The 15,764-nt window shown below is 38.3% G+C and overlaps 1 protein-coding gene across 1 annotated transcript; it reads left to right on the top strand.

The window, feature by feature from the left end:
• The first annotated feature begins 1,327 nt into the window (after nt 1-1,327).
• Nucleotides 1,328-12,414, top strand: LOC132115841 (carbonic anhydrase 14-like). Its single transcript, XM_059524216.1, has 11 exons — nt 1,328-1,334; nt 2,265-2,297; nt 7,468-7,638; nt 8,005-8,147; nt 8,319-8,411; nt 8,499-8,565; nt 8,654-8,811; nt 8,886-9,012; nt 11,684-11,740; nt 12,067-12,151; nt 12,282-12,414. The coding sequence occupies exons 1-11, from the start codon at nt 1,328-1,330 to the stop codon at nt 12,412-12,414; spliced, it is 1,074 nt and encodes a 357-aa protein (XP_059380199.1).
• The last annotated feature ends 3,350 nt before the right edge of the window (nt 12,415-15,764 follow it).

The following is a 15,764-nucleotide window of genomic DNA, read 5'->3' as shown; positions in this document are numbered from 1 at the left end:
GGGAACTTGCTCTACAGCAACACCAGCGGTTGGCTGACCAAATCGCTCTTCCTGCAACGCGAACGGGGGTAAACATGGGGGATTTATAATGGGGACGTATGTATCGATACTCGCGGCTAAAAGGAAGATACTTTCTTTGGAAAAAAAAATATCGATTTATATCGCAGAGTCGATAAAATTGCCCAGCCCTAACCGCGGTGTTCTGGTGTTCAGGGCTCACGCAGAGAAAGGCGTCTCAAAACGCTTGAACACAGAGTTTGCTTCTTTTTGCTCTTGTGCCGAAAAATACATACAAAATATGTGAAAATATCCACCTTGGAAATTATGCTCGAAAAAATTTTTTTTTCAGTTATTTGTCAGTTATTTCTTAAGTGAAAGTAAACAGTTGAGGAAAAAAATATATTGGATGCGGCCATCATCTCTTAAAGTGACTGCGCCTAATTTAGCTACTGGCTGCAGTAATATTAATCCAAGAAAATGAAAGAAAAATCACTCACTGCTCTTGACTGAATTACTTTGTAGTTTTAACAAGAATTTATGCACAGTAAAACCAAAAATTATTAAAATTATAAATATATAATATAAATTATTCAGACTCCAGATATAATTTTTGATATTAGTGTCCTGTACTAGTAGGTACATGACACTAACACCTTTATGTAAGTGAGTATAGCAAATTTAAGCGAACTGTGACATATTATACCCAAAGAATCTTTATACAGTGAACTACTAGTGAAATAGATAGATATGCATTTTTTTATCTCTCTATATAAAATTGGGACCAAAAATTATTCAGCAACTTATAAAGCACCATGCATTGTTTATGTGTGTTTTTTTTCTGAATTGCTAATGCAACCTTTTCACACCACAGTCTGAACAAAATGAAGCATTGCTTGGTAATTGGTCAACAAAGTATTGATAGTTGTATAAATATTGTCATAATAACAGTTGTCTGTAGTTTTGGTTGATTGTAATCCATTAAATACATTTCTATCAAAGTTTTGACATTATCAAGAGGAATTTGTTCTGACACAGTTTAACTATAAGTTCTTGTCATATTTTATAACCATTTTAGAAGCGATAGCAAAAAAACTGTAATAATATGAGAAATGTTGAAGGTGTCTGAATAAATTTTGGTTTGATTGTATATTTCATTTTTACATTGAAGACTATCCAGTGCTATTTTACATTTAATTATTCAGTTTCTGTACCTGGACACCTACAAACTTGAAAAAAAAAAACTGAAACATTGTGTAAATAGCACAAATAAATAAACATAAACGAACATACAAATTGGATATATTGGATATAAACTGTCTCCTGAACAATGTTAGGTAGGTTATTCCAGAGTTTAGGCGCCAAATAGGAAAAGGATCTGCTGCCCACAGTTGATTCTGATATTCTAGGTATTATCAAATTATCAAAGTAATAAGCAATATTTTAAAATCTATACAATGTTTAATAGGGAGCCAGTGCAGTGTTGACAGGTAAGTAAGAACTGTTGCTGCTGTATTTAGGACTAGCTGTAGTTTGTTTACTAAGCGTGCAGAACAACCACCCACATTTTTGCATTATTGACACTGTTTTCCTAATGAATGTTGTTCAGTTGCTTTGACGCAATGTATTTTGTTTAAAGCGCTATATAAATAAAGGTGACATTGACATTGACATTGACCCAATAAAGCATTACAATAATCTAACCTTGAGGTCATAAATGCATAGATTAGCATTTCTACATTTGACACTGAGAGCATAGGCCGTAATTATATATATTTTTGAGATGGAAAAATGCAGTTTTACAAATGCTAGAAATGTGGCTTTCTCAGGAAAGATTGCTATCAAATAGCACACCTAGGTTCCTAACTATCCAGTTTTTACAAGGTAGCAGTATAATGAAGAAAATTACGTAGATGTTTTGTCATACACTATTGTAGTATAGATATAAGGCTGTTGTACTTGTTTGTGGTGTAGCTGAGCTACCTGTACTGTTTTATCCCTCAGATTAATTGCTTTTGCTTTTATTATTGACATTTGAAAGCCACATTGGATATAAACATCTGCTTAATGAATAAATATATGTACCTAACACCACATTGCTACCATCAACTATTTTCAAGAAAAATCTTTTTGTCATATTAGCAATTCGCACAAAAGAAGACTATTACCCAAATGACAGATATCTCTATATAAACCAAAGCCTAATTTTTATGAGCCAAGTTTTGATTCATGTCTTCCCTGACACAGTCTCTTTCCATTCCTTACAGGTTCTTCTCATCAGCACCACTGGGATTACCATGGTAAATATATACATATACTATAAATCAAGTCAAGTCACCTTTATTTATATAGAGCTTTAAACAAAATACATTGCGTCAAAGCAACTGAACAACATTCATTAGGAAAACAGTGTGTCAATAATGCAAAATGATAGTTAAAGGCAGTTCATCACTGAATTCAGTGATGTCATCTCTGTTCAGTTAATAGTGTCTGTGCATTTATTTGCAATCAAGTCAACGATATCGCTGTAGATGAAGTGACCCCAACTAAGCAAGCCAGAGGCGACAGTGGCAAGGAATCAAAACTCCATTGGTGACAGATTGGAGACAAAAACCTTGGGAGAAACCAGGCTCAGTTGGGGGGGCCAGTTCTCCTCTGACCAGACAAAACCAACAGTTCAATTCCAGGCTGCAGCAAAGTCAGATTGTGCAGAAGAATCATCTGTTTCCTGTGGTCTTGTCCTGGTGGTCGTCTGAGACAAGGTCTTTACAGGGGATCTGTATCTGGGGCTCTAGTTGTCCTGGTCTCCGCTGTCTTTCAGGGATGTAGAGGTCCTCTCTAGGTGCTGATCCACCATCTGATCTGGATACGTACTGGATCCGGGTGACTGCAGTGACCCTCTGATCTGGATACAGACTGGATCTGGTGGCTACGGTGACCTCAGAATAAGAGAGAAACAGACTAATATTAGCTTAGATGCCATTCTTCTAATGATGTAGCAAGTACATCGGGTGTTATGGGAAGTGTATCCGGTTCCGGTTTACCTAATCAGTGCAGCCTAAAAATCCCTAACGGATTTGGATATTAGAAGCACATTAGTGTGTTATGTGTAAACCAGGTTAAAGAGATGGGTCTTTAATCTAGATTTAAACTGCAAGAGTGTGTGATATGATATGGTCTAAATCCTGACTGGAAATCCTCACAGATACCATTTTTCTCTAAGAAGGAATATAATTGTGAGGATACTACCTTTTCTAGTATCTTGGACAGAAAATAGTGTGCCAATCCATTCTTATAATAATGACATAATATAAACACTTTGTAATGATATAAACTTCGTATTCATCCGGAAGGAGGCGGGAACCAGCGGACAATCAAAAAACATTTTAATAATTCAAAATATACACAAAACAGCACCAGCCCCTCACGGACGACTGGTGCGCTCCAATAAAAACCAAAACACAACTAAAAGTCCAGGCCTGGTACTCTCTCGTCCTTCACTGTCGTCGCTCCAGTTTTATATCCTTCCATCTCCTACGTGGGACTCGAGACCGGCGGTGGGTCGCAGGTGCCACTGATTTGCCCAATCATTGCCGGCCTTCCTCCTTGTTCCCACGACCCCGCCCTACTCGCCACATACCCCCATCGCCCCTTGCAGGCCGGGGGGTACCCACGAGACTGCGCTCTACTCCCCCCCCCCCCCCCCGCTCACGGGAACCCGGGGGTAGGACAGACGAGGCAAGAGAAAAGGAGATGGAAGGAGGAGCGACAGAGACGAGAGAGGGGAGAGAGAAAAAAAAAAATTCCGGTTCCCAGACGCACTGCTGCTCGGCCCTCCACCAGCTGGGTGATCTCCTCCGCAGTGCCTGGCAGTGGCACTGGACGGCCCTCGGCGGACGGCACGACACTCCTCCGCCGCCCGGTGGAAGGCGACGGCTCCTCCGATTTCGGGCAGCCGGCAGGAGTCCCCCGTTCCCTGCTCCTCCCCGTTCCGGCGGATGGCAGCAGGCTCCGGCCTCCTGGCGGACGGCGCCGACTCCTCCGCTCCCTCACGGACGGCAGCCGCCCCTCCATATCGTGGGCGGCCGGAAGCGAGCTCGCCCGTCCCCGGCAACTCACTCCAGTCCACCGCCTCGAGCGTCCATGGCGGCATCCTCCTCGCCTGCTCGATGGTACCGCGGATTCACCACAGCGGCGAGGGATCTTCAGCAGTGCGTCCCTCCTTCTCCCGGGCTTCGGCACCACTGTAATGAATTAAAACTTCGTATTCATCCGGAAGAAGGAGGCGGGAACCATCGGACAATCAAAGGACATTTTAATAATTCAAAATAAACACAAAACAGCACCAGCCCCTCACGGACGACTGGTGCGCTCAAATAAAAATCAAAACACACCTAAAAGCCCAGGCCTGGTCCTCTCTCGTCCTTCACTGTCGTCGCTCCAGTTTTATATCCTTCCATCTCCTACGTGGGACTCGAGACCGGCAGTGGGTCGCAGGTGTCACTGATTTCCCAATCATTGCCGGCCTCCCTCCTTGTTCCCACGTCCCTCGGCCCCGCCCCACTCGCCACACACTTATGGAAGCGAATCTTGCACACAGCTAAAGTTTAGCTGCTACACTGTGAACACTTAAAAAAATATATGGTATGATATGGTATGATAGCCAAGTGCTAAAAAGTGTGGAAGAAAAAGATGCACAACCAACCGAGAGAACCACAGCCTTATGAGGATTGTCAAGCAAAATCAATTACAGAATTTGAGTGAACTTCACAAGGAATGGACTGAGGCTGGGGTCAACGCATCAAGAGCCACCACACAGAGACGTGTCAAGGAATTTGCTGAACCACAGACAACTTCAGAGGCATCTTAACTGGGCTACAGAGAAGAAGAACTGGACTGTTGCCCAGTGGTCCAAAGTCCTCTTTTCAGATGAGAGCAAGTTTTGTATTTCATTTGGAAACCAAGGTCCTAGAGTCTGGAGGTTGATGATTTGGGGTGCAATGTCATCTGCTGGTGTCGGTCCATTGTTTTTTTTGAAAACCAAAGTCACTGCACCTGTTTACCAAGAAATATTGGAGCACTTCACGTTTCCTTCTGCTGACCAGCTTTATGAAGATGATGATTTCATTTTCCAGCAGGATTTGGCACCTGCCCACACTGCCAAAAGCACCAAAAGTTGGTTAAATGACCATGGTGTTTGTGTGCTTGACTGGCCAGCAAACTCACCAGACCTGAACACCCATAGAGAATCTATGGGGTATTGTCAAGAGGAAAATGAGAAACAAGAGACCAAAAAATGCAGATGAGCTGAAGGCTTCAGTTTCACAATTTGAGTTTCACAATTTGAGTTGAATTACTAAGATAAATGAACTTTTCAATGACATTCTAATTTATTGAGATGCACCTGTACATCAAATATTAGCACAAAAACTTGATATTTTGAGCACTCAATTGAAAATATACACATAACTTATCAATCGTGCTACTTACAGGTTGTGGTTCGGAGAGCTTGTTAGTCCAAATTAAGAAGATTAGAAGCCAGCGAAGATAAGGCAAGATTAGAGAAGCAGTCATTGATAAAATGACATGCACAAAACAAAAGGTTTGAATTGTATTTCTGTGGTATCCTTGAACACAGCGTTATCTCAGCATGATGTAAACACACTAATAGCAGAAGTGTTTGTGGGCAGATCAGACTCTGTTCGTATTTCGTGGGCAGGTGGGGATTATGCAAATGTGTCAGTGAAATATACCGTTAACAGGCAAAAGATTCAAAAATATGACAACTTGTTAAAGTGACTCTGAGTCGACTCTCTCTTTTGAGAGACAATATCTTTATTTATCATTCACTTTTTTGATTAATAACTTTGCAGATTGTTTTCATTTAAGGATAGCTACGCTATAAACTGCAAAAAATATATTTTTCAAAAACCCATATGACCTGCTCCTTAACCAAAAAATGTTAGGCACTGCAGCTTTAAACTGACAGTTTGTCACAGCTTGAACCTTGTTTTCTATGTTGTCTGTTTTCTCCTGCCTAGTTTTAGTAATTTGAGCTAGTTTCTTTCTCCTTTTGATTAGTCAGTTCACCTGTATTTTACTTAGTCCCTCATTTGCGTTTGTATAAAGTTTCTCCATTCTGTTCCTTCAGTTGCCGGTTAATGTTATGTATGCTGGTTGTGTTTCGCTGTGTGTTTTTGGATCTCACCCTTCTTCCTGGATTAATATGAAATGCTACTTGAATCATCTCCATCTCCGTATGCATATTTCCCACAAGAGCCTAACAATTATTCGTCATAGGGAGCCAGTGCAGAGTTGACAGAACTGGGCTCATACTTCCTGGTTCTAAGAACTCAAGCTGCTGCATTTTGGATCAACTAGAGTTTGTTTATTAACCTTGCTTATTCATGTTTGTGGAATGTACTGTATTTCATTAGATAAGAAAGTAGATTAGAGTAAAATTTTTTTGTATATTTTATAATAATTATAACAATGTAATCAGACTCACAAATTACAGTCCAATTTAATATCAAATCAGTTCTAAACAGAATCATGCTAGCAGTAAGTGACATTTACATGCACTTCCTAAAATAATTAAACTGTAGAACTGAATAATGAAAGAGTTTTATTACATACCGATCCCAGAAGGAGAGAAACAAGGTACAACACAACAATGCAAAACTGTAAAATCTGTTTTTGAAAGATTCAGTTGAGATGCACACCACCTAAAAATATCTTAAAAATTAACAAATACAAGAGAAAACAATATACATAAACTTTTTTTTTTACTCTTTATTGCATCTTTATGATGTCAGTATCAGTTCTTGTGAAACACTGTATAAGCCTTGTGTCCTTTGACAATCTGTGTTTCCATCATGAAAGTCTCAAAGTCTCAAAGACTTTCAATTACTTATGTGAGCATTTAAGGTTGTGGAACTTACTGCTCATAAACATTACAGGTGCTCATTTGCTCAATGACACAAGAGACTAGATGACCATTCAAAAGTAAAAAAGTAAAAAATATTCTTAGCAATTCATGCAATGCAACATTGTCCTGAAGCTTTATCAGTAATACTTTATAACATAAATAATCATGCACTAATACCTAAATTGATATTAGTTTAATATAAAGTAATGATGAATTAAGGCAGGTGTTAATTAAGAACTAAACTTAACAGCGGCAAGTCATATAAATTCATGTGCGAATAAAAACCACTTTGACTACATATTTAGTTAATGTTTTAAAATGAACAATTTGGGGTAGTTTTTACATGATTATTCCTGTACTGTTATTGTAAAGTGTTTCTTTATCCATAACTAGTGTTTTTTTTTGTTTAGTTTAATGCAATTTAATAGTATTGTTGTTTGTTATCAGGCTCTGTAAAATGGCCCTGGATTTTAGAAAAGCACTATACAAATAAAACGTTACGTAAAAATGTCATGTTAATGATTTTTCTTTGTCTCGTTCAGATCAGGACGCATGGTTATCTGTGTTTGAACACTGTAGTGGAAAAGCTCAGTCTCCAATCAACATAGACACTTATAAGGTTTTCTATGAGCCCAAACTCCCTCCCATTAAACTGGAGGGTTATGATCTCACCGGCTCTCCCGCTCTTACCCTCATCAACAATGGACACACGTGTAAGTCAAGCTCTCTCACACCAAACAGTAGATGTTACACAGAATCACATGCCTCATGTGAAACTATCCACTACAGAGCATCACATTTCTGAAATGAAAAAACGGGGACATTTTTAGCTCGACTGTCAGTATGTCCAATGTTATTATTTGTGAAATAAAAAACAAGGACAAATTCATGCATACAGAAATCCAGTTTTATATGTTGACTGGTAAAAGGACCAAAAATTAAGTAAAAAAAAAAGTTATTTACCGATTGTTTTTGTGGCTGACTTAAATCACATCACTTACCTTACTTTAATTTAAGGAATAGGTCATTCAGAAATGAAAAGCTGTCTGAAATGCATGTTGTGTCCGTTCTTCCATCAGTGCAGCTGAGTCTGCCGAGCAGCGTGCGCATCATGAAGGGATTCGATCACGTTTACGTCGCAGCCCAGCTTCACTTCCACTGGGGAACTAAAGAGGTCCCTGGCTCAGAGCACACCATAGATCATGTTCATTTCCCTGCTGAGGTGAGCTGAGATGAAGAATGACACGGTTTTTGGTCTTTAATGAAAACATACGATTACGTTTTACCATTTAGAGATCATGTTATTAGCCCAGTCTTTCTGGGACATAAGTGAATTGCATAACGCGTGACATATTGCATAATCAAAAGCTACAACAATTTCCTCATTCCTCAGATCCATGTGGTTCATTATAACTCCAAATATGTAGATATCATTGAGGCTGCTAGTAAAGCTGATGGATTGGCAGTGTTAGGAGGATTCATAGGTGTAAGTAGTTTAACTAAAACCTTCTGGCTGCAGTAAAGAATGCAGTTTGATCAGTCCTAATATAGTCTTTGCCATACATTGGAACAGATCGGCCTCCATGACAATGACAACTATGAGAAGATCCTGTCTGCGTTAACAGACATCAGCATAGAGGGTAAGAAACTAATAACCGCCAACGAAGAAAACAAAGCATAAAGCATTGATGATTTTCATCCAACATGATTTAACTGTCTTGTTTTCAGAGTCAGACACTGAGATTCCTGGTTTTAATGTGCGCCATCTGCTGCCGGACTGCTTGGACAGGTTTTATAGGTACAACGGGTCCCTGACGACCCCACCGTGTTTCCAGACGGTCAGCTGGACTGTGTTCAACGATTCAATCAGAGTCTCAAGAAGACAGGTCAGACTATTCTCACAAGAGAGCATCATGTCATTTACAGCCCTCCCTAATCAGTCTTGTTTGTCTTTTATTAGCTCACCGCCTTGGAGGATACATTGAAAACTGAACACAACAAGCTTTTGTCCAAAAATTTCAGAGCGCCACAGCTTCTGCATGGAAGAAAAGTGTTGGCATCTTTCCAAACAGAATCCACTACAGGAAGTATGTACAATCTATATTAGGCCTTTTAGCTCTTTTATAGAATTTGTTGCAATCTACAGTGGCCCCCAGCGTTTGGAATCGTATTTATAAAAATGTCTGCATATCATCATTTTACTAGAAACCTTACAAACCTTAAAAGTTACATTATCAAATTGAGCATATGATGCACTGGATTGGTGGATTGGGTTTTTGAGGTGTAGGGAAGGGTAGGGTAGAGTTGGTTTAATATTTTGTATTTAAAACAATAGAAATTAATTAATTTAAGTTAATATTCAGATATAATTGTAACTGATTTAGCAAACTATTAACTGAATAGAGGCTGATAAAGACACAAACAACACTGAATTGAATTAAATCAATGCTTGAGGTGAATAATAGCACCATTTAGTTTTGCAGAGCTGTCTTATACAGACATATAATTTGTTTCAATTTTTGTCAAGTCATCTTTATTTATATAGCACTTTAAACAAAAAAGATTGTCAAAGCAACTGAACAACATGAATTAGGAAAACAGTGTGTCAATAATGCAAAATGACAGTTAAAGGCACTGAGTTCAGTGATGTCATCTCTGTTCAGTTTAAATAGTATCTGTGCAATCATTTGCAATCAAGCAAATGATATCGCTGTAGATGAAGTGTCCCCAACTAAGCAAGCCAGAGGTGACAGTGGCAAGGAACCGAAACTCCATCGGTGATATAATGGAGAAAAACCTTGGGAGAAACCAGGCTCAGTTGGGGGGCCAGTTCTCCTCTGACCAGACAAAACCAGTAGTTCAATTCCAGGCTGCAGCAAAGTCAGATTGTGCAGAAGAATCATCTGTTTCCTGTGGTCTTGTCCTGGTGCTCCTCTGAGACAAGGTCTTTACAGGGGATCTGTATCTGGGGCTCTAGTTGTCCTGGTCTCCGCTGTCTTTCAGGGATGTAGAGGTCCTCTCTAGGTGCGGATCCACCATCTGGTCTGGATACGTACTGGATCCGGGTGATTGCAGTGACCCCCTGATCTGGATACAGACTGGATCTGTTTTTTTTCCAAATTATGCAGTAAGAAATTACTCGTCATCCAGTTTCTTATATCGACTAAGCATTCCGTTTTTCAAATTGGTATGTTTGATCGGGCCGCAAAGTAAATATAGAGCGGAGTATCATCAGCATAACAGTGAAAGCTAACACCATGTTTCCTGATGATATCTCCCAAAGGTAACATGTAAAGAGTGAAGAATAACGGCCCTAGTACTGAGCCTTGAGGTATGATATGATAACTCTTCATTCACTGATACGAATTGATAGCAGTCATATAAGTACGATTTAAACCATGCTAATGTACTTCCACTGATGCCAACAAAGTATTCAAGTCTATGCCAAAGAATGTTGTGGTCAATTGTGTCAAACGTAGCACTAAGATCCAATAAAACTAATAGAGAGATACAACAACGATCAGATGATAAGAGCTGATCATTTGTAACTCTAAGGAGAGCAGTCTCAGTACTATGATACGGTCTAAATCCAGACTGGAAATCCTCACATATACAATTTTTCTCTAAGAAGGAATATAATTGTGTGGATACCACCTTTTCTAGTATCTTGGACAGAAAAGGGAGAGTCGAGTTTGGTCTATAATTAACTAGTTCTTTGGGGTCAAGTTGTGGTTTTTTGATAAGAGGCTTAATAACAGCCAGTTTGAAGGTTTTGGGGACATATCCTAATGACAATGAGGAATTAATAATAGTCAGAAGAGGATCTATGACTTCTGGAAGCACCTCTTTTAGGAGCTTAGATGGTATAGGGTCTAACATACATGTTGTTGGTTTAGATGATTTAACAAGTTTATACAATTCTTCCTCTCCTATGGTAGAGAATGAGTGGAACTGTTCCTCAGGGGGTCTATAGTGCACTGTCTGATGTGATACTGTAGCTGACGGCTGAATGGTTACAATTTTATCTCTAATAGTATCGATTTTAGAAGTAAAGTAGTTCATAAAGTCATTACTGCTGTGGTGTTGGGAAATGTCAACACTTGTTGATGCTTTATTTTTCGTTAATTTAGCCACTGTATTGAATAAAAACCTGTGGTGATGTTTGTTTTCCTCTAAAAGAGACAAAAGTAATCAGATCTAGCAGTTTTATTTTTACTTTTCTGTAGGATAAGTTACTTTCCCGCCAAGCAATACGAAATACCTCTAGTTGTGTTTTCCTCCAGCTGCGCTCAATTTTCCGGGCTGCTCTCTTTAGGGTGCGAGTATGCTTATTATACCATGGTGTCATACTGGTTTCCTTGACCTTTCTTAAGCGTAAAGGAGCAACTGTTTTTAAAATGCTTGAAAAGAGAGAGTCCATAGTTTTTGTTACATCATCAAGTTGTTCTGACGTTTTGGATATAAGGAATTTAGATACATCAGGAAGATTATTTACAAAGCAGTCTTTTGTCGTAGAAGTGATGGTTCTTCCATACTTGTAACAAGAAATAGCATTGAAAGTTTTAGCTATATGAAAATTGCACAAAACTAAATAATGATCTGAGATATCATCACTTGGCTGCATAATTTCAACACCATCAACATCAATTCCATGTGACAGTATTAAATCTAATCCAACAGCGACCTTTTTTGTTTATTTCAATCTGTACTGTACAATCCATATATTAGTGTAAGCATGTTTTGTGTTGTGTTTTACAGAAGCCAGAGAAGCTCCTACACCTGAAACACAAGACTACAAAATAATGGAGTCTAGTGGTAAATATCTTTTTACTGTACTGTATATCTACAGCAGGATATAACTTGAAACACAGTATTTATCAGAGGATTTTGTCTATTTTATGACACTACCAGTGTTTGATTTTATCATTTACCATGGGGAGAAAAAGTAAATGTTACAACAAATATAATATTACTGAATTAAATTCATTAATAAATGCATTCATTTTGGATAAAGTAAATCTGTACATTTAGCATGTGACATTTGAATAATCCTTACATTAAGCCTGTTACATTTAGCTCTGTCTGTCATACTAACATGAAAATCACTTCATGTGAGTTTTAAAGTTTTTTTTTTCCCACAGGACACATTCTGGCGATTATCTTTGGGGTTCTGTTTGCTGTCACGTTGCTGCTCTTTTCCATGTACACATATCTACAGCAGTCAAAGTACGTTCATATTCATCTTTGATTCATCACCACTTTGATTGAATCAAACTTTTAATACTCCCTGCTTTTTAGAAAGCAGTCACACAGTACAAAAGACTAAACATGTTTCTCTGTCTCTTTTTCTCTCCAGGTTAAAAAAAGACTCCAAGCAAAATGTTGTTTATAAACCAGCTGCCGTTGAAGAAGACATAGATCAGACCAGTTACTGTAACATAAAGCACAAATTTATTCAGAAACTTGTTTTTGTATTGTTTGCTTGTTAAGAAAAGAGTACTCAGAGTGAGAATGGGGAAGAATTAGTAATTATTTGCTGCAATATGTAATGTGGTGTCCAGTGTTGGGAAGGATACTTTGGAAATATACTAGTTTACAGATTACAGGTTACCATATTTAAAATGTAAAATTTAAACCTTACAGCAGTGCTCTAATCCTCAACCCCAGTTCCAGAGAAATTGGGACATTTTATAAAATGCAGAATCTGTGATTTGTAAATCCTCTTTAACTTTTATTTCATTTGCAAAAGATTTCACAGATTTTCACTGACCAACTTAAATGTATTTTGTAAATATGAACTGATTAATTTGATGTTGACGGCTGCCACACACTCCAAGAAAATTGGGACAGAGGCAAAATAAAAGTGAAAAGGTTATTGAATATCCAAAATCTATTTTGAAACAGTTCACAGTAAGCAGGTGATTACTGGAATAGGTGACGGGATCGTGTCTGGCTAAAAACTACAGGTGCTGGTCATATGATTAGAATATTATCATAAAGTTACTAATTCCATTCAAAAAGTGAAACTTGTATATTATATTCATTCATTACACACCGACTGATATATTTCAAATGTTTATTTCTTTTAATTTTGATGATTATAACTGAAAACTAAGGAAAATCCCAAATTTAGTATCTCAAAAAATTTGAATATTGTGAAAAGGTTCAATATTGAAGACACCTGGTGCCACACTCTAATCAGTTAATTAACTCAAAACAACCTGGAGAGGATTGTGAAACAAAACCCATTCAAAAATGTGGGGAGATTCACAAAGAGTGGACTGCAGCTGGAGTCAGTGCTTTAAGAACCACTACACAAAGACGTATGCAAGACATGGTTTTCAGCTGTCGCATTCCTTGTGTCAAGCCACTCTTGAACAACAGACAAAAAGGACTGGACTGCTGCTGAGTGGTCCAAAGTTATGTTCTCTAAATTTTGCATTTCCTTTGGATATCAGGGTCCCAGAGTCTGGAGGAAGAGAGGAGAGGCACACAATCCACGTTGCTTGATGTCCAGTGTAAAGGTTCCACAGTCAGTGATGGTTTGGGGTGCCATGTCATCTGCTGGTGTTGGTCCACTGTGTTTTCTGAGGTCCAATGTCATCGCAGCTGTATACCAGGAAGTTTTAGAGAACTTCATGCTTCCTGCTGCTGAGCAAGTTTCTGGAGATACAGATTTAATTTTCCAACAGGACTTGGCACCTGCACACAGTGCCAAAGCTACCAGTACCTGGTTTAAGGACCATGGTATCCCTGCTCTTAATTGACCAGCAAACTCGCCTGACCTTAACCCCATAGCAAATCTATGGGGTATTGTGAAGAGGGAGATGCGATATGCCAGACCCAAGAATGCAGAAGAGCTGAAGGCCACTATCAGAGCAACCTGGGCTCTCATAACACCTGAGCAGTGCCACAGACTGATCGACTCCATGCCACGCCGCATTGCTGCAGTAATTCAGGCAAAAGGAGCCCCTACTAAGTATTGAGTGCTGTACATGCTCATACTTTTCAGTTGGCCAAATTTCAAAAAATCCTTTCTTTGTATTGGTCTTAAGTAATATTCACATTTTCTGAGATACTGAATTTGGGATTTTCCTTAGTTGTCAGATATATTAATCAAAATTAAAAGAAATAAACATTTGAAATATATCAATCGGTGTGTAATGAATGAATATAATATACAAGTTTCACTTTTTGAATGGAATTAGTGAAATAAATCAACTTTTTGATGATATTCTAATTATATGACCAGCACCTGTATATACTAAATTTCATGAGATAAGCTTCAAACAAATCAAAAATCACATTTCTCAATGCAAAATCTCAAAGAATTTTGGTATTTCACCAACTATCATACATTATATTGTTAAAAGGTTCAGGGAATCCAGAGAAGTATCAGTCTGGGCTCAGGAATACTTCAGAAACGATTTAACACAGTCTGCTGCTGCATCAATAAATGCAACCTGAAACTTTGTTACTCAAGAAGAAAGATATACATCAAGTCTGCACATCGATGCCGCAGGGTTCTCTGGCCAGAGCTCATCTCAGATCGACAGAAACACAGTGGAAATGTGTGCTGTGCTCAGATGAGTCCACATTTCAGCTGATTTCTGGGAAAACTGGACACTGAGCTCTCAGTCTCAAAGACCAAAGAGACCAATCAGACTTTCACCTGTACTTACATATACTGCTATCAAGATGACGTCTTTCATGGGAAGTTCAGGGTTATTAGATCAAGACTCGGTCAGCATGTGCTCCAACAGCGTGGTTTCACAGACACAGAGTGAATGCGCTAGTTCAGTCCAGATCTGTCTTCAGGTAAACATGTATGTCCAGTCATGAAAACAATGATCACAGACTGCTGAACAGCTGAAGTCTTGTATTTTGCTTGCAAATCTTTAACAATCAGTATCCTCAATTCCCAAACAATTAAACACCGTAATTAAAAGGAAAGTTGAAATGACATTGTTAAACGTAATGCATAATTTTTTTGTGTTGTGTTGCAGCCATAAAATTAGTTTATATTTACAAAATTATATTAAGTTGGCCAGTAAAAACATTAGATTGTTTTTCTTTCTTTTTTCTTTAGTCAGTTAAAGAGTTAAAGAGAATTAACAATTCTTGATTTTTATGGCATTTCAAAAACATCCCGAATTCTCTGGAATTGGGGTGGTAATTACTATCAAAATCCTTAATCTCTTGAATTATGATTAGAATAATTTAATTTTAAAGCACAGCCACCACAAAAGCAGACTTACTTTGAGATCATTCTGAGGTTAAATACAGATTTAAAATAAAAGCAAGAAATAGTTTAATAGCTAGATTCTGTTTTCGAAATCAATTCTTTTTAAGCTATGACAGAAAATACTGGCATCTAACAAAGCCTTGGAAAAAACAGTTCATCTTAAAAAAATAAAGCATATACATAAACCCAAATAGGAAATAAAAGCATGTGTCCTATTCTCTGTACAAAACACCTGAGACATTGGTGTCTCATATTTGAGAGAAATCAAATATGTGTGTGTGTGTGTGTGCTCTTGTGTTTGTGTCATATCAGGACACAACTCTGTATAATGACATGGGTATGACACAGGTATTACAAGGAGAGGGTGACTTTTGAGGACATAACCCATGTCCCCATTTTTCAGAACGCTTATAAATCATACAGAATGAGTTTTTTTGAGAAAGTAAAAATGCACAAAGTTTCCTGTGAGGGTTAGGGTTAGGTGTAGGGTTGGTGTAGGGCCATAGAATATAAACAGTATAAAAACCATTACGCCTATGGGACGTCCCCACTTTTCACAAAAACAAACATTATTATATAACTGATTACAATTAC

This window comes from Carassius carassius, chromosome 35 (assembly GCF_963082965.1).
Source record: "Carassius carassius chromosome 35, fCarCar2.1, whole genome shotgun sequence".
Taxonomy (NCBI): domain Eukaryota; kingdom Metazoa; phylum Chordata; class Actinopteri; order Cypriniformes; family Cyprinidae; genus Carassius; species Carassius carassius.
The sequence above is the reverse complement of the archived record's forward strand: the minus strand, read 5'-3'. Positions and strand labels throughout refer to the sequence as shown.